Here is a 20,530-nt window from a genome sequence, read left to right on the forward strand (position 1 = left end):
TGTGTGTGTGTGTGTGTGTGTGTGTGTGTTTGGATGTGTGTGCGTGTGCATAGGGGCATGGGATTGCGTATGTGTAAATGTTTGTTTATTTATATGTGTGTGTATGGGTGAGTGTGTATGTGTGTGTATGTATGTGTGTGGAAGTGTATATATATATATATATATATATATATATATATATATATATATATATATATATGATGTACGTATGTGCGTATAAAAGCAGTCACATAAACGCATATATTGTAATATATATACATAAAGACTTTTCCGTACCACGAACAGAATTTTCCTTTTGACACCAACCATTCCGTGTCACAGTTGACAGCCGATTACCAGTTTGTTTTCATGTCAAAGTAGTCTCGTTATCAGAGTGACGGTTCCTTGACGAGTCCTTTGGGGAAAAGGGGAGACCTCACCCACTTATGGGGGAATATTTGGACCTCCTATTGGCTCGACAGGCAAAGGAGTTCCTTCGAAAGTCTATTTGCAGTGTTCAGCCGGGCGTCTATCCCGTCTCCGCAACCGGTAATACGTCTAATGGTAGTTTGATTGTTCGAACGGGCCTATTAACCCTGTAATTACACCATGGGGACCTCGGGACTTGAGGTAATTCGCAGTGGAGTGAGCCCTTTGAGGAGGACGCTCCGTGCGTTCTCGGATTTCCGGTCTCTGGACTTATGGTACCTTGAGGGGATGTCGGAGCGGCTGTCGCTCTCGTAGTTGTCACAGTCGCACACCATGTGAAGGCGATATGACGTCATTTCCTGATGACAGCACCGCTATCTTTGTTGAATTAAAGTTTGTCCAAGCACATATCTGTTGTCCCCAGAAACACAAGGGGGAACACAAACACAAAACACAAATATGTATATGTATATGTGTATGTATATGTATATTTGTATGTATATGTATATTTGTATGTATATGTATATGTGTATTTATATATATATATATATATATATATATATATATATATATATATATATATATAATGTTGCATAATATTTCCTTTGAATTGGGTCCTTGCTTATTGACCCAGGCTAATGCGTTCCAGGACCATAATTGCGTTGGTATGTCTTTGCATGGATTATTTTGTTTGTATCATCGATCCCTCCATTTGCTTCTATCATTATTCTGTTTATGTATCCACCCTCGTTATAGACCAAAAGGTCTCCTGACGGTATGGTTTGCCAATTTAATCCTGCGTAATCTATTGTAATCCATCTTAATCCATCTTAATCCACATCACCGCCGCCACAGTCCTCCTCATGGAAGTTGACTCAGTTGAGTGGACTACTCAACAAAGTCAGAAGAAGCAGAGGTCACTGAATAGATGATTATCCTACAATTCCAGCGTCGCTAATGATGTTGTATATTTCCGAGCAGAAGCAATATGCAAATTCTGAACTCGTAGTTGTAAAGTGTGTGTGTGTGTGTGTGTGTGTGTGTGTGTGTGTGTGTGTGTGTATTCACCTCGGATCTGCTGCAGTCTCTGTCGAGACAGCCAGACACCACCCTACGGCAGTGAGCTCAGAGCTCATTATTTGCCGATCTCTTGGTAGGTCTCAGACCACTCCCACACCACACACCGGGACAGCAAGGTCACAACTCCTTAACTAACCTCCCGTACCTACTCACTGCTAGGTGAACAGGGGTTACACGTGAAAGGAGACAAACCCAACTTATCTCCGCCCGGCCGGGGAATCGAACCCCGGTTCTCTGGCTTGTGAGGCCAGTGCTTTACCAATCCGCCACCGAGCCGTGTACCAATCCGCCACCGAGCCGTGTGTGTGTGTGTGTGTGTGTGTGTGTGTGTGTGTGTGTGTGTGTGTGTGTGTGTGTGTGTGTGTGTGTGTGTGTGTGTGTGTGTGTGTGTGTGAGGGAGGGTAGATTGTATTAGATTCTTTATTGGACTGCAACTGATAAGCGTCTAAGCAAATCTTGCTCCATCCTCACTTTGTACCGATTTTTTACTCGGCCTCCGACGTGTTTGAATAAGTGGATCAGGCGCGCGCCAAGGTATTTTGCAAAAGATCAAACGTCCAGACATCTTTTCTCTAAACAATTCAGTTTTGATCTGGACGCATTTAGATTTACTTCTGATTAGCCGCGTGTGGAGTAAAACGTATCTGTTTCTCCTTCACAGTTGAATTTTCATGCGCGCATATATTAAGACTTTTACCAAATATGTATTTTTAATCCCCGTTTGACAGTTCTTCTTTTTTATATACATATGCACGTGAACTCTTTACTGACCGTCACCTGTATGCGAGATGATGAATTGTTTTTATAAATTTGGATTTGATGAAGGTGGAAAAAGAAGTCACGGGTCTAGTTCCGAGTTTGTGTTTATTCCTGACCGGTTTCGCTCTATGCTTCCTCAGAAGAAGCATAGATCGAAACCGGTCAGATCTAGTTCCGAGTTTCTGAGTTTATTCCTCACCGGTTTCGTTCTATGCTTCTTCTGAAGAAGCATAGAGCGAAACCGGTTAAGAATAAACTCAGAAACTCGGAACTAGACCCGTCACTTCTTTTTCCACCTTCATCAACTTGTCACAATGTCCCAAAATTTGGTTTTATGTTGAAAGTGCGGCTGGTATTGACCACTTTCAGCCGGTGAATGACATTTGTGTAACTCGTTTAGATAAACACTAGACCAATTTGCTCTCCCCTGAAACTAACTGGGGTCAACAAATTACGAGTTAGGAACTCCGCAATTCAAACCAATTTTTTGTTCCTAGGCTAACTTTCATATACATATACTGAAATAAAATAGAATAAAACGAAATAAAGTAAATGCGAATAAGATAAAGATTAATATACAAAAAAAAAACAGATATGTAAATAGATTGATAACTAAATAGATAAATAAGCACAATTTTTTTCAAAATAGCTTGGAGTTAGCCAAAAAATTAACAACATTAATTGACTGAAAAGTCTCTCGCGATGCCAATACGCACACACACACATACACACACACACACACACACACACACACACACACACACACACACACACACACACACACACATACACACACACATACACACACATACACACACACACATACACACACACACACACACACACACACACACACACACACACACACACACACACACACACACACACACACACACACACACACACACACTTAAAAGAAAGAGGTGACCTATTGACCATCTATAGAATCATGAGACGAACGGAAGTCCTTGATAGAGAAGACTAACTAAATTGGGATAAGAGAAACACAATAGGACATGAAAAGAAACTCAAAAAGGACAGTTATAGAAGGGACCTGAAAAAGAACAGCTTTCCACACAGAGTGGTGGATGTCTGGAACAAATTGGACGAAACAGTAGTGTGTGTAAAAAACCATACATGAATTTAAGAGCAAACTAAATACTGCGAGATACAAAGACGGGACACCTCGAGCGTAGTTCCCCTTCCAGTAAGATACAAATAGGTAAATACACACACACACACACACACACACACACACACACACACACACACACACACACACACACACACACACACACACACACACACACACACAAATACATCATACAATGTGGGACAAAATTATATGACACAATTGAAGCTTTGATGAAAGCCAAACAGAGTGAATATATATATTTTTTTCTAATTTTTCTTTCATTTTATCTAGAAAAAATTAATCAGTCAAATGGGTACCGTTACTGTTATACCACTGCCACATTCTCCGTTCGATTTCCGTCTGATTTTTTTTTTTTTTTTTTTTTTTTTTTTTTAATATCCACTGGCGCTGAAGCTGGTAGCTCATAACGAAATCGTGTTTCGGATAGGCACGGGATCATGTCTACCAAGCCTGACGTCCACACAGGGACCGGGCTAGGGGCGGGGCAATGCCCCGGGGCGGCTACGTTTTGGGGATGCGGCACTTTTGGTGAAAAGAGGGTAAAGGAAATTCCCCCTAATGTACTTTTAATGCATGATTTATTTATCATGAGTTGTGTGTATGAATGATGTGTGTATAAACGTTGTTTTGTGGATGAATGTTACATGTGAATCGTGCTAGTGACCATCAGATGTGGAAGGTGGTGGTAGTGGTGGTGGTGGTGGTGTGTGTGTGTGTGTGTGTGTGTGTGTGTGTGTGTGTGTGTGTGTGTGTGTGTGTGTGTGTGTGTGTGTGTGTGTGTGTACACATCCATTGAAGTAGGAATAAACATGGCAGAAGACACTTCTTTGAACTGGGTTAATCTAGACATTTTTCAAATTTCTGGAAGTGGATTCCATCCTCTGAAATAGACCATTTTGCACTAAAAAGAAAAATAATGTATATAGACCAAACTCACTCACAGAGATGTCGTTCATACATTAGAGGACGCAGAGTCGCATCGCAAAGGAATACAATGGTTGTCAAATGGTCACAGATTTCCTCCATATTTGAATAGACTCTTCAGATAACATTTAAAATACATGATGTTGTATAACTCAATAAATGATAGTTATGGAACCAAATAAACAAAACAAAAAATAATGGAGAAATATATATATATATATATATATATATATATATATATATATATATATATATATATATATATATATATATATCTGTGATAACATCCTATAGTTATGTAAACAAAGTCAGGAACTGACTATCAGTCCGTGAAAGCTGACGGTCTATCAAACACTCTCGACATTGAAAGCGAGCACTCGGCGTGTGGTCCCCTTTAACCCCAGATACCCAAAGTTAAGTTCGCTCGACCTCAGTTGACCACAATACGCGGGTTCTTGACTTCGCGAGTTAGTGGAGACCGAGAGACCCCGATTCCACAGTTAGTGAGTTCCTCCACACACACCTGAACTGTTACGATGATTGCGCTGGCCGTGCCCCGGCTGTGCCCATTGTGCGCTACAATGGGCCCGGCATCTCGTCCCACGCCACTGCACCGTTTGTTTCCCTTGAGGACGGGATATTTGGGGTTTATTATTGTTGTTGTTATTGTTGTTGCTGTTATTATTACTATTATAATTTTTATTGTTATTATTGTTGCTATTATTATTGCTATTATTATTGTTATTATTATTATTATTATTGTTGTTGTTGTTATTGTCGTCATCGTCATCATCATCGTCATCATCATCATCACCATCACCATCACCATCACCATCACCATTACCACCATTTTATTATTATTGTTATTATTATTATTATTATTATTATTATTGTTATTATTATTATTATTATTGTAATTATTATTACAATTATTGTTATTATTTTTACAACTGTTATAATAATGGTAATCACAATCTTCATTGTCATTATCATCCCTTCGTACTTACGTTTAGTTTCGGAACGCTGGCTCGACTCATTCCTGAAGGGACCAACTTAAGTTTCATGATACTTGTCTTTGCTCACCCGAGCAATCTCCCATTCCCCCTCCCTCTCCCCCTCCCTCTCCCCCTCCCTCTCCCCCTTCCCTTTCCTCTTCCCCATTATTCTTCCCCTCCCTCTTCCCCCTCCCTCTCCCCCCTCCCTCTCCCCCTCCCTCTCCCCTCCCTCTCCCCCCTCCCTCTCCCCCTCCCTCTCCCCCTCCCTCTCCCCCCTCCCTCTCCCCCCTCCCTCTCCCACTTCCATTCCCCCTTCCTTCTCCTCGTCCCTCTCCCCTTCTCTCTCCCCCTCCCATTCTCCCTCCTTCCTCATTCCTCTCCTCCCTCTCCCCCTCCCTCTTCTCCTCCCATTCCCCCTCCCTCTATCCCTCCTTATCCCCCTCCTATTCCCTCCCATTCCTCCTCCCTCTAACCCTATCTCTCCTCCTCCCTCTCCCCTCCCTCTCCCCTCCCTCTCCCCCTCCCATTCCCCCTCTCCTTCTCACTCTCCCCCTCCCATTCCCCCGTCTCCCTCTCCCATTCCCATTCCCCCCTCTCCTCATTCTCTCCCTCCCTCTCCCCCTCTCTCCCCTTCCATTCCCCCCTCTCCTTCTCCCCGTCCCTCTCCCTCTCCCCCTCCCTCTCTCCCTCCCTCTCCCCGTCGAACACACCACATACTTGAATGTATGACTTAAATTTGATTTCGTATTTATTCTGTGTGTACTTAATCACTTCTAGCTTTTATTCTGATTTTTTTTATGTGGGTTATTAAATCTTTAACTTTTTTTTGGGGGGGAAGGGAGATGAGTAACGGGATTTGATTCATCTGAATTAAAATCGTCTTGTTTTAGTCAGAATGAAATGTAAGACAATAACACTCGAAGAGGCTGATGATGTCAACTTTGTGAGACCCTATATACAGAGCTGGGCGCGTTCCTAGGTGCGTTTTGCTTTAGTTTGACCGCGGTTAGCGCTCCCAAACTATTCTAGCTTAAGAGACAGGCTTATACAGAAATAAAAGTCCGGTAGGCCACATAATACTATACCAAAGAAAAAAATTCGTAGGTCACATGTAAGCCACATACTATATCGGCACCTATATTGTTGCAATAGTTTGGGAGAACAGACCGCGGCCAAACTAGAGACGAACGCACCGAGGAACGCACCGAAGAACGCATACAGGAACGCACCGAGGAACGCGCCCAGCTCTTATCGTATAGGTATTATTCTGGCTTCAGCCAGTCGACTCTATTCGGTTGAGGGGATGTCCTCATAACACTCAATGAACCCTTTGGATATAGTGACGAACTTTAATCATTTCGTTCTGTTTAGAGGTGCAAGGAAGGGGCGTCCTAGCAACGGTAAATGTTGAAGCTTATTCGCTTTTAGGAAAAATACTGAAACTGAATTTCATCAAGGACTTCGTTCATGATGACGAAAGCTATATTTCATCCTTCTTTATATATATATTTATTCATTTTCTCTCTTGATTTTTCCTTTCTCTTTTTTCTTTTGAGCTGAATATTGGACCATATAAAGTTTAATGGAAAAAATACAAACTGTTGCCTGTTAGCTGTTGGACAGGTAATCATTGCACAGCTCAGTTTTATTTTGATTCACTGATTTAGATAACATGTCTTGCTTATAACTAGAGAATCATTTTCCTGGGTTCTGTTTCCACCCCTTTCAAGGCCAGAGGTTTTCTCAAATTGATTAAAATCATCTGGCGCTAGTAATAAAAAACTTGTTAACCGTGGCAGAAATGCCATAGGGCAAAGACATGGCCGCCAGTGGACAAAGTGAGGCTTTACTCCACATGACGTCAGAGCCGAGGCTCCGCCCCTCACTGCGCCGGCTGGTACGAATTGTGGAACCCGACTGAGCTGACTTGGTATCAATCATTTAGAATTTAGATGAACACCTAAGCAAGATGCTGCAATGACTGTCATTTATTTCATATTATTTGTTTTTTTATCATTTGTCTGTTTGTTTATTATTATTTGCTTGATTCACAATTATTATTAGTTATATGTCAATTCATTATCATTTACTATTTACCTGTTTGTTTATCATTTAACTATACACACATATACCAAGGCTTCTTTCCCCCTTACCAGGGGGGTAGCCAAAAAGGACAAGGCACAAAAACATTCCCACCCATTTCATTTACTTTATTTATTGATATTTATATTATCATGTTTTTATCTATTTTTTTTCGCATCCGACCTAGTTATGGACCAAAAGGTCTCCTGTCGGCATGCTCCACCTTTGTAATCCTTTTGTATACATAGAGTCTGGATCCTCACCGATCCTCTGAAGATACACCCAACAAACTTTGAGATCAGGTTTTCTCGATCACCACCCTACAACGAAAACTTCCCCTGTCAGGGTAAGGCACACAGGCATCCCTGTCTTCCTTTGATGTAGAAAATATAATCGTTGGTACAAGGCTGACGAGACGCGTCGAGAGCCCTTGCGTACTCCTCAGGTAGACGAGCAACCTCCTTTCGTTCCCCCTGAGTGGAGGAGTTGATCTGATTAATTGATCGGCCAACTGAACTCCGTGTCGGCAAGTCCGGTGGTGTCCCGGGAGAAGGAAGAGAGGATGGGGAGTGAGGGGAGAGGAGGGCTGGGAAGAGGAAGAAAGGGGAAGACAAAGGCGAGGATGGGGCTTCTCTACCTTTGTGTATATTTTAATAATAAGGCGAGTTTGTATCCAGGGCAACAACAGGAAGGAAACGTGAAAGATGGCAAGGCGAGAGGGGGAAGAACGTTTTAGTGAATTAGCTCATTTCTAATTATCATTCGTAATAATATATTTTGCATTACTTTCCTCGTTTCTTCTTCTTCTTCTTCTTCTTTTTCTTCTTCTTCTTCTTCTTCTTCTTCTTCTTCATATTTCCCTTTCATGATATTTTTTCTCATATACCTCTTCTTCTTTACCTTTTATATATACTACCCCATATTCTTCCTCTTCATATTTTCTTCCTGTCCTTGTTCTTCTTTGTTCTTGTTTTCTATTGTTCTCCTTATTCACTTTCTTCACATTTTTCTAGTCCATTTTTATCTTTATCTCTAGATTTTTTCTTTTCTTTATATTAATATTACAGCCCAAAATACCACATTCATATTCAATCTTATATATGGTTTGTTACATAAACTCCTTTGTTTCAGCGACGCCCCCCTAAATATATATATATATATATATATATATATATATATATATATATACATATATATATATATATATATATATATATGATGATGATAATAAATCCAGATTAAAGTTCACAAAATGATCCACGGTAATAAAGATCCATATTGATATTCATTCATTTACATATTGATTTTTGACGCAGCCCGCAGGGATTCCCCCCCGTCCTCTCCTTTATATGGGGGGACGGAGAGGGGGGGTCGCCGATTTAATGAAGCGGCCTTGCTGTGGATGTGCTGTGTCCTGCGACACTGCTTCTGACCCAGGGCAGTGGACAGGGTGCAGGGATGACCCGTCATCTAGGAGGTGCTAAGATGGGAGGGAGGGTGGAGGGGTGTGGAGTGTTTTCGGAGATGAAATGGGTGGGAATGTTTTTGTGCCTTGTCCTTTTTGGCTACCCCCCTGGTAAGGGGAAAAAAAGTCTTGGTATATGTATGTATGTATGTACATATTGATCTATTTTGATTTTATTTATTTATCTATTTATTCATTTATGTTTTACTTTTATTCATTTATTCTTATTTATTCATTTATCTAATCTTATTATATATATATATATATATATATATATATATATATAATATTGTTTATTTATTTTTTAATTTATTTATGTATGTATTTATTTTTCTTTTTACTTATATATATTCTTATTTTTATTTTTTATTTTATTTCTTTATTTATTTATTTTTTACTTTTATATATATGTATTTTTTATTCATTTATTCATTTACTTATTTATCTATTTATTTGTATGCGGGACTGATCTCAGTGACTCCTCCCTCTCGTTGGAAAAAAAAAAAAAAAAAAACTCCCACCATGCGACGAACTGACTTGGGCGAGTCGCTCTCCCAAAAGAAGTCACTGCGTTTATGTTCTTTGTCCTTACGCCACCTCTGGTTCTGACGACGCCTCCCTCTTTTTTCTCCCCCCTTTCTCCCTGGCAGATGGAGCGTCTCCGCCGGCTGAGGCAAGGGAGGTCGGACCCCCTCAAGAACGCCCCAATCGCCAACAATTTCCGCCCAGTTCAGGACGCGCACCACCGCACCGTGAGAACAAACATTCATTTCCCCGGTGCTCAGGTAAGTCCTTTCTTGGTACATGAAGTCTTGTAAGCGTGTGTAGGGATAGGTAGAGGGGTAGATTGATATGCGGGTAGATAAAGTCTTGTGAGCGTATTTAGGGATGGAGGGATTGATAGGCAAATAGATAAAGACTTGTGAGCGTATGTATGGATAGAGGGGTAGAGTGATAGGCAGGTAGATAAAGACTTGTAAGCGTATGTAGGGATAGGTAGAGAGGTAGATTGGTAGGCAGGTAGATAAAGTCTTGTAAGCTTATATAGGGATAGGTAGAGGGGTAGGTTGATAGGCAGGTAGATAAAGACTTGTGATCGTATATAAGGATAGGTAGAGGGGTAGATTGAAAGTCAGGTAGATAAAGACTTATAAGCGTATGTAGGTAGAGGGGTAGTTTGATAGGCAGGTAGATAAAGACTTATAAGCGTATGTAGGGATAGGTAGAGGGGTAGGTTGATAGGCAGGTAGATAAAGACTTGTAAGCGTATGTAGGGATAGGTAGAGGGGTAGGTTGATAGGCAAGTAGATAAATATTTGTAAGCGTATGTAGGGATGAAGGGGTAGATAGGCAAGTAGATAAAGTCTTGTAAGCTTATGTAGGGATAGGTAGAGGGGTAGATCGATATGCAAGTAGATAAAGACTTATAAGCGTATGTAGGGATAGGTAGAGGGGTAGGTTGATAGGCAGGTAGATAAAGACTTGTAAGCTTATGTAGGGATAGGTAGAGGGGTAGATCGATATGCAAGTAGATAAAGACTTGTAAGCGTATGCAGGGGTAGGTAGAGGAGTAGGTTGATAGGCAGGTAGATAAAGACTTGTAAGCGTATGTGGGGATCGAGGGGTAGATAGGCAAGTAGATAAAGACTTGTAAGCTTATGTAGGTGTAGAGGGGTAGATTGATAGGCAAGTAGATAAAGACTTGTAAGCGTATGTAGGGATAGAGGGGTAGAGTGATAGGCAGGTAGAGTGATAGGCAGGTAGATAAAGACTTGTAAGCGTATGTAGGGGTAGGTAGAGGTGTAGATTGATAGGCAAGTAGATAAAGACTTGTGATCGTATATAAGGATAGGTAGAGGGGTAGATTGAAAGTCAGGTAGATAAAGACTTATAAGCGTATGTAGGGATAGAGGGGTAGAGTGATTGGTATGTAGATAAATACTTGTAAGCGTATGTAGGGATAGGTAGAGAGGTAGATTGGTAGGCAGGTAGATAAAGTCTTGTAAGCTTATATAGGGATAGGTAGAGGGGTAGGTTGATAGGCAGGTAGATAAAGACTTATAAGCGTATGTAGGGATAGGTAGAGGGGTAGGTTGATAGGCAGGTAGATAAAGACTTATAAGCGTATGTAGGGATAGAGGGGTAGAGTGATTGGTATGTAGATAAATACTTGTAAGCGTATGTAGGGATGGAGGGGTAGATTGATAGGCAAGTAGGTAAAGTCTTGTAAGCTTATGTAGGGATAGGTAGAGGGGTAGATTGATAGGCAAATAGATAAAGACTTGTAAGCATAAGTAGGGATAGGTAGAGGGGTAGATTGATAGGCAGGTAGATAAAGACTTGTAAGCGTATGTAGGGATGGTAGGGTGCATAGGCAAGTAGATAAAGTCTTGTAAGCTTATGTAGGAGTAGTTAGAGGGGTAGATTGATAGGCAAATAGATAAAGACTTGTAAGCGTATGTATGGATAGGTACAGGGCTAGAGTGATAGGCAAGTAGATAAAAATGCGTAGATAGGAAACTGAAGAATTAATCTTTCGTTTTTCAGGTAGATAAAGACTTATAAGCGTATGTAGGGATAGATAGAGGGGTAGAGTGATAGTCAAGTAGATAAAACGGTGCGTAGCGTAGATAGGAAACTGATGAATTAATATACTTTTTTTTAACTTTTTAAAAGTGATATGAAAGTGATTTCTTTGTAAAGACTTATAAGCGTATGCAAGGATAGGTAGAAGGGTAGATTGATATGTAAGAAGACAAAACGGTGCGTAGATAGGTAACTGATGAATTAATATTTTTTATTTCAGCGTTTTAAGGAATGATAAGATAAGATGGCGTAAAACTAATGTTCATATATAAGTTGCTAAAACATGGTATAAGAACCAAGGCAAAAAGAAAGTTGTTTTATATGTTGGTATAATTCCCCCAGGCTGCTTTGCCTTGACGTATTTCTGTTTACTGCGTTGTATAACACCAAAACTCTTTCAGGAATATACTCGCACGTCCTGAAATTTGTTTGTACAGCGTCTACTACATTATCCGCTTTCATTCTCGTTTTCAAATGCTACACACATTCGCCTTTGCACATCCTATGCGCTCATGGCATAATCGAAAGCGCGCGGGTCATAATCAAAAGCGCTTTAGTCTCGTACTCGCTTAGTTACGGGTTCGAATCCTGCACTTCTCTCCGATTCCCAGCAGTGACTGTTAACTCCCCCAACAGTCCAAGCAAAGGTGAAGTCTTCGGCTACTCAGCGCCTCCTGGCGAAGGCTCTTACTCGCTTAGTTATGGGTTCGAGTCCCGCACTCCTCTCCGGTTCCCAGCAGTGACTGTTAACTCCCCCAGCAGTCCAAGCAAAGGTGAAGTCTTCGGCTACTCAGCGCCTCCTGGCGTAAGCTCCCTATTGCCTCCATGTCCCGTTATACTTCAGTCGTTTTTTGTCGAAACACTCTTGTGTTTGTGTGGTTCGTGCTTCCTTCTGTATTTCTTTTAATTAGTGTACTCGTTCATCCACTTGGTAGTAAAGGATAAAACGCAGAAGAAAAAAAAATCCTCAATCGTGATCAAGGCAATAAATCAGCCACAAAGATCTTACGATCGACTAACGACGCCTCAATGGTTTCTGAAGTCCAGCAATATGGTGATCTATCAAACCAGAACGACGGTCAAAGGTTTTAATAAAGTAAAAGGACCAAGAACGAGTACAACAACAAAATTGGTGTTTACAAGGTTCATTGCAAGAAACGGCACGTGATTTGATAACATATACGTGGGCGTTGTAGTGATGTTCAAAACAGTACACGTAGTTCTTGATTCACGCGATTTTACTTTATGCGAATTTGGTTTAGCGCGACTGATAGATTAATATATTTTGTTTGAATGAACGGGAGTCGGGTCAATTTTTTTTTTATTATTTTTTTTTACATCCTCTCCCCTTAACCCCATTAGCGCGTGGCCCCCCATGCCCCCCTCATTTAATTTACGCGATTTTTAATTAACACGATGCCTCTCGGTCCCTATATTTCGCGTAAATTAAGAATTACCTGTACCGCCACTAACGCGTGGGCAACACACCCGAATACCTCCAACCACCTAATGGACTGGAACATGGCAAAGGTGACTGTATATGAAACCAAAAAGATGAGGAGGAAGTGGCTGAAAACAATGGTTATCTGAAGATCAGCTGCTGTAGAACAGGGTAAAAGGATATTCAGTATAGCAACTCACTAAAATGATTTATTTTCTTTAATAAAGAAATAAGCGAAATAAGGCAACTCCAAGCAGTCATCCTCCCCTCTCCTTCCTCTCCCCCCCCCCCCAAAAAAAAAAAAAAAAATGGACCGGGGCAAAAATCTTTTACGTACCTCGTTCCCGGGCCCACGGCGAAAAAGTCCGCCTCGGCTTTCTCCCCCTTTTCTGCCTGCGATGGGAAGATTGTGGTCAAACTCCATTGTTCCAGGGAAAGGTATCCGGGCTTTGATGAAGCTGACCGGAACAGGTAGACCCATCGCTCTGGCTGGTCCTCCTCCTCCTCCTCCTCCTCCTCCTCCTCCTCCTCCTCCTCCTCCTCCTCCTCCTCCTCCTCCTCCTCCTCCTCCACCTCCTCCACCTCATCCTCCTCCTCCTCCACTTCCTCCTCCTCCTCCTCCTCCTCCTCCTCCTCCTCCTCCTCCTCCTCCTCCACCTCCTCTTCCTTTTCCTCCTCCGAGTTCTTTGATCCAGACTTCTTCGTGGGTCCTTCATGCTTCATATAAAAATGCGACGCCTTAGTTGATGTGTGCGCGCTCATGCGTGAGTGTGTGTGTGTGTGTGAGTGTGTGTGTGTGTGTGTGTGTGTGTGTGTGTGTGTGTGTGTGTGTGTGTGTGTGTGTTGCATGTGTATGAGTATGTTGCATGTGTGCGTTGTATTCCGTGTATACTTATTTTTACATAAATCTAGTACACACGAAAGGAGCTACATTCGTAGGGTTCCGTCTTATTCCCCCTTTATCACGCCTAGTCTCAACTTTTATGGTAACAACTTGAGCATCTGTATGAAAAAAAAAAAAATCTTCACATCCATCAGACAAGTGGTCTGTCTCAATTTGCTCCCTCGGGCTCATGACTCGATCAATCAATCAATAAAAAAAAAAAAAAAAAAAAAAAAAAAAAACTTTTCCAGTGTTATCCGCCCCTTTCATTAACGTCAAGACAGCAATCAAGTCACCATTTTTTTTTCTTTTTTTTTCTCCTTTATCGATGGTTCCAGTCTCTCTTCATATGACTTATCTGGAAGCCTGGAAACCGTTAGGGTTGCTGTTCTTTCCTGACTTTCGATCCTGTTTGTATTTTTTCACGTTGTGCAGTGAACACACCTCCGCTGCATACTCCAATGTAGGGCGGATTAGACTCTCCTTTTTTTTTTTTTTTTTTACCTAATCACCCACGTACTGAAAAAGAAACTTTTATCCCTTCCAGCAACCCGTTTGTTCGTGTGCGTATGTGTGCGCGTGCGTATGTTTGTGTGCGTGTGATTCACCACCATGGTCTTGGATCACGTGTTGGACTCGTGATCGACAGCTATCTCCCCCCGGATGAGAGCTCAGAGGTCATGTATGACCGATCTATGGGTAATGCTGTGACTTAACAAGCACCCCCCCCACCCAAACTCCTCGCCCACAAGAGTTGGAATAACGACTCGAAGGGTAGCGATACTTAAATAATTTCAGCCCCGAGGCGGGATTCGAACACGGACGGCCGTAGTGGCGGCCGGGAACTCTACCACTACGCCACGAGTGTGTATGTGTGTGTGTGTGTGTGTGTGTGTGTGTGTGTGTGTGTGGGTGTGTGGGTGTGTGTGTGTGTGTGTGTGAGAGAGTGTGTGTCTGTGTGTGGGAGTGTGTGTGTGTATGTGTATGTGTATGTGCGGAGACGAGTATATGATTCAACAAGGTCATATGTGGATACTCGTAAGTGTGTTTTATGTTATGACAATATGGCTTTATTCCTTACTTGAGCGATGGCGTTTATTGAAGGCGAGCAGGCTAGACAAATGGTCAGTAAGTTCATAAACAACGAAAGCGAAGGAGGCCATGATATAAGTAATGTGTGATATATGAAAATGCAGACGTTTAGATTTAGAACATATTGAAAAATAGATTGATGGGAAGGTATGTTGTTAGACAGACAACCAGAGAGGGAGAAAGAGAGAAACGGGGGAGAGAGAGAGAGAGAGAGAGAGAGAGAGAGAGAGAGAGAGAGAGAGAGAGGAAGAGAGAGAGAGAGAGAGAGAGAGAGAGAGAGAGAGAAAGAGAGAGAGAGAGAGAGAGAGGGAGTGGGGAGAGATAGAAAAGGAGATAAAGAGAGGAAGAGAGAGAGAGAGAGAGAGGGGGGAGAGAGATAAAAAAGGGGGAGAGAAAAAGAGAGGAAGAGAGAGAGAGAAGAGAAGAGAGAAAAGAGAGGAAGAGAAAGAGAGATAGAGAGAGAGAGTCGAAGTAGGGATTAAGGAAAGAGAGAGATGATGGACAGAAAATAAAAGGAGGAGGAGGAGGAGAAAGAAAATTAACGGAGATGTAAGGGAATAAGAGAAAATGAGGAAGCGAATGAAGAATGACAGGAAGGGAATCGATGAAGAAGATGAAAGGATGACATTGGAGGGCAATCTTGGGCCGCACATCTCTCAGGTGGGGGATCCCGTGCATTTCACAAGGGAACTGTTAATCCCTGACTTTAGAACAAAATTATCGGGTGATATTCTTAAAAAATCCTCATATAAATGTTATATAAATCCTTGGAAAGGAAAAATTTATGTAAGAAAAGATTTTCTTTTAAGAATACCACTGTAAGATCCTTACGGTGGTATTCTTAAAAAAATATTTCCTCATATAAATGTTATATAAATCCTAGGAAAGGAAAAAATTTTGTAAGGAAAGATTTTTTTTTTAAGAATACCACTGTAAGATCCTTACGGTGGTATTCTTAAAAAAAATATTTCCTTATATAAACCTTTCCCTTCCAAGCACTTATGTAAGGAAAGATTTTTTTTAAGAATACAGCCGTAAGATTCTTACGGTGGTATTCTTAAAAAAAACCTCACTCTTCGTCTTTCCATGTTTTATGCAGTCGATATTTGAGTGAATTTAGTGACATTAGCATTCTCTTGTAACGAGAGACTCAACATCTGCATCATCCTTGTTAAAACCCTTGACCTATTTGAATACCTCTATATGATCACTTCACACTCTTTGTCTTTCTTTGTTTTATGCAATTGATATTTGAGTGAATTTAGTGACATCACCTAGCATCCTCTTGTAATGAGAGACTCAACTCAACTCAAAAAAAAACAAAAAAAAAATTATGATCACCTCTATTTTCCACTTGTTCTGCAATTCTACTTAAATCATTCCTTTAATAAATCTTCGACTGAAACTCTTCTGTGCGATATTGTCCCCAAGGACAGAAGCGCTGGTTATTCGAACAAAAATTACTCACTTGTATCCCAACGGATTCGTCTCCCATCTGGCGTATTCACCATCTCCCTGTCATACCTATCAACAAGACCACAGACCACCTCTCCCAGCTGGCGCCGTGAAACCTGCCTGATAGCAACGTATTCCCCGACTCTCCACAAATGAACCCAACAACCAGCTGGCGTGCCATCTGTATTGACCACCACCTGCCCTGTTTCTCCACCTGCTGACGCGCCTGTCAGCCGTTCGACGCGTGTGCCAGACAAATAAAAGGATAGCTCCGACCCAACGCTCCTTCAGTCATTCAACTTAATATGGACTTTCTGACCCTCAACCGACATCGCTGACACCCGTCCCGCGCCTGTCGGCCCGTCTGTCTATTCGCCTCTCGGTCTGTCCGTGAGTTTGGTTCTGCCGGTATCTATTCTTCTTAGCCACTCTGCCTGTCTGTTTATCTACTTATCTCTCTGTTTATCTGTTTATTTGCCCGGTTGCGGCTCTCTCTATCACTCTGTCTGTCTGTCTTTTGATCTGTCCGCCTGTCCATGATGTAGGTCCCGCCGCCCGCTTGTTTTCGAACTGTTTATTGACTTGCTGCTTTGCCTTTAACCTAAGCAATGGGGCGGGGGTCAGGGATGACCCTTTCATCCACAAGGAGTCAAGATGAAAGGGAAAATAAATGAGTGGGATGGGTGAAGGATGGGTGTATGTTTGGTAGGTAGCACCCCTTATAAGGGGAAAAGGGCTTTTGATATATGTATATGTATATATATATGTGTATGTATATGTATATGTATATGGTGAAGGGTGAGGAAGACATAAATCAAAATCCAAGTTTATTTCTGACTAGTTTCGCACAAATATGCTTCTTCAGAGAAATAATTCCTCTGAAGAAGCCTATTTGTGCGAAACTAGTCAGAAATAAACTTGGATTCTGATTTATGTCTTCCTCACCCACCTTCACCAACCTGTCACAATGCCTCAACAGTCTATGTATATGTATATGTATATGTGTATATGTATATGTATGTATATGTATATATATGTATATTGCCTCGTCCTTACCTGAGCCAATCAACTAACATTTCAAAAGTTGTAGCCAGCAGGAAGACCCTAGCAAATCAACAAAGATGTCTTCAAGAATTCTGAGCTAACCGACGTTATAAAACTTTTATATCTTTGTGTACAGAAGTTACATTGTGTGTTAGGTGACCAGCAAAGTCTACGAGAAAATATTCTTTATCAGTTACTGATACTCAAAGCTGACAACGTTCACATTGTATTGACGACGAGATAGTAGTGGTCGCCATTTACACGCACTCAAAGAAAAATAAATGAATAAATAATAAATAAATGTAATAAGGAAATAGATATGTATAAAATAAGATAATAAAGAGATAATCAAATAAATATATAAAAAGACAGCCAGTAAATTAGATAAATAGACACACACAATAGAATAAAACAAAATAAGATGAATCAAGATTATGTCATTACCGTTTCTCCTTTTGAAAATGTTTTGATTTTGGCAATCTCAGTGTAGTGAGTGTCCTGCTTACATAAGTGTTTGTCGATGACAAAAACCACATTCATTTACGTCCTATTTTGCATCTGTATTTCAATGCACAACATATAGAAGGTTATCATTTTATCTGTGTAGTACTCTTCTTGATTCCTGTACGCTTCCATCACTTTATTTCATCAATTCACGTTATGCTGCTTTTATGACAATAATGCGTAGACTGTGTAAACAAAGTATTGGAACGATTCTGAGCTTAAAGGACCAAACAAGAGGTGTATCATTTAAGGACAAATAAAACTCTCATGATACAAAACATGGATCTTTCTCATTAGACGCCAGGTAGTTGATTTCAACTGTTAGTCGTCGACCTCATCATCAGACGCCTCCTCCACTCATCTCGATCTTCGTAAATTTCTTTTTCGTTTACTTCTTCCAACGTTAAATTCTTCCTTCCAAGTTCTTTTTCACACAGTCCATCTACCTTTTCCTGGGCTTTCCAACCGGTCTCTTTCCTCTAGGCTGTCATTCCAAATACTTTCCTCCATTCTCTTCAAAATAATAATCGCAAGAACTCCGTTTAGGAACTGCGCAGGTTACAGACTGACAAACGTGTCCTCAGGCGAACTTTGTTCGAAAAAAAAAAAAAAAAAAAAAGCTTGGGTTGAGATTCTTCTAGGTTGTCACATTAGAAGTTATCGTTTAACATAGGGTTAGGCAAGGATACATATAAATTGGTGCTTTGCTAATAGGAGAGGGTGGTTGATAAGGCATTAATGGACTACGTAGTGGTATCTGGGAAAATGGTAGGACGAGTTTTGGATGTCCATGTTCTTAGAGGAGAGAGTGGGGGAATATCAGTTAATTTTTTTGGTGGAAGGTAAGTTGAGAGTGGAGGATAGATGGAGGAAGAAGAAAAGGGTAGAAGGTAGAGAGATGTTTAGAGTAAACTGTTTAGATAAGAAGGGAAGGGAGTGGGAGTACAAGAAGTTGATAGAAGTATGGGAAGTGGTGGAGGAGAGAGGAGGGGGAAGGAGTGGAGGAGGAGTGGGAGGGGTTCAATGAGGGAGTGACAAAGTGCGCAAAAATGGTATGTGGAACAAGGAGGATGGGAGGGAATAGAAGGAATAGTAAGTGGGGGATTGCTGAAATGAAGTAGTGGAAGAGAAGTGAGCAATCACAGATGGATTCTAAAGTAGGACAAGAGAAACATATCAGAGTTTTCAAAAAAAAAAAAAAGGGAGAGAGAATCAAAACAAAATATAAAAAGAGGCAAAATGGAGATTAGATATATAATGGGGGAGGAATATGACAGAAAATTTTGTAAACAATAGAAAAGTGCTTTGGAAGAAAGCTAAGAGAGGAATAGGTGATGAGTCAAGCAGAGAATAAAAGGTAAAGGGCGCAGACGAACAGATGTTAACAGGAGAGGAGGCTGTGAGGGGAAGATGGGCAGAGTGTTTCAGAGAGCTGTTGAATGTGGAAGTGGATAGGGAGGGATTGGTCGTAGCGGTGGGAGGTGCTTGGAAAATGAGGGTGATGGGAGAAGAGGGTGGACGAGAAATAAGAAAAAAAAAATGAGGTACAACTAAGTCACAAAACATGCAAGTCATGTAATGGCTTAATTATGCTTTCACGGGCAAGTCAGGTGTAACTCACAGAACTTGCAACAGTTTGCATTGAAGCATCGCTTAGAACATTTGATTATCGTTCGAACTATTTTTAATTTCCTTTGTGTGAAATGATGTTATCGATTTCTAAGCTTCTTAATCGAGGTGCCAGGACGGAATTTTCACTATCTGCAGAGTAGAACATAAAAAAATCTGAAATCCTTAAGGTCAATTGGTATTAATAAGAATACATGATACATGTATGATAATGCATTTGTTCTAATATAGATATTTTATTGTAAATATATACCTCAAAATGTCGTCAGCTTAGAACCTCAGGAAGTAACTAATAAAGTACATTTTTTCTTGTTCTTCGGAGTTATATTTCTCAGGCCTTGTAAGATATATATATATATATATATATATATATATATATATATATACATAAATATTTATATTTATATATATATATAATATATATATATATATATATATATATATATATATGTGTGTGTGTGTATACACGATTATAAATGTTGTTTATTTGTCATGACACCACAACTATTGGTGGTTTCCTGATGGTGCCCCTGCTTTTGAATTGATCAATTGACTGACTTGGCTATGGAGACTTGGCTGTACAAAACTCGGAAATGAATTTCTTCACCCACACTATCTCACCCACACCCATACCTACACCTACACACACATTCTCCGTGACACCTACACACACTCACACCCCTCGCGTACCTCCTAACTCAAATGCCCACAGCGACTCTATTAACAATTTTCCGTATTGTTGTCTCTTCTCTTCTCTCATCTTTCGGTGCTCTGTAGTCTGTATCAGCCTTCTCCCCCCCTCCCCTTGCCTCCTCTCCCCCAACATCCAAACTCCCCTAACCTTCATTCCTTCGCCCACCATCCCCCACCCATCACACACACTCTCCATCTCCCACCCCCAACACCCCTCGCCCTTCTTTCTCGCCATTTACTGGGTGTGTTAGTCCCTTCCTTTTTTTCTCTCTTTCCTTGAATGCAAATGGGGTTACCTGTCCGTGTGTCTGTCGATTTGGCTCGTGGTCTTGAG

At 41.0% G+C, this 20,530-nt stretch overlaps 1 protein-coding gene across 1 annotated transcript in view; it reads left to right on the forward strand.

The window, feature by feature from the left end:
• Nucleotides 1-20,530, forward strand: part of LOC143036296 (carbonic anhydrase-related protein 10-like) — a 163,073-nt gene that overhangs the window by 131,126 nt on the left and 11,417 nt on the right. The window contains exon 8 of the mRNA XM_076203545.1: nt 9,520-9,654. Coding sequence (XP_076059660.1) covers nt 9,520-9,654 — 135 coding nt within the window. The remainder of the gene's footprint in view (nt 1-9,519; nt 9,655-20,530) is intronic.

This window comes from Oratosquilla oratoria, chromosome 20, assembly GCF_046742065.1.
Source record: "Oratosquilla oratoria isolate Oo_2021 chromosome 20, ASM4674206v1, whole genome shotgun sequence".
Lineage (NCBI taxonomy): Eukaryota > Metazoa > Arthropoda > Malacostraca > Stomatopoda > Squillidae > Oratosquilla > Oratosquilla oratoria.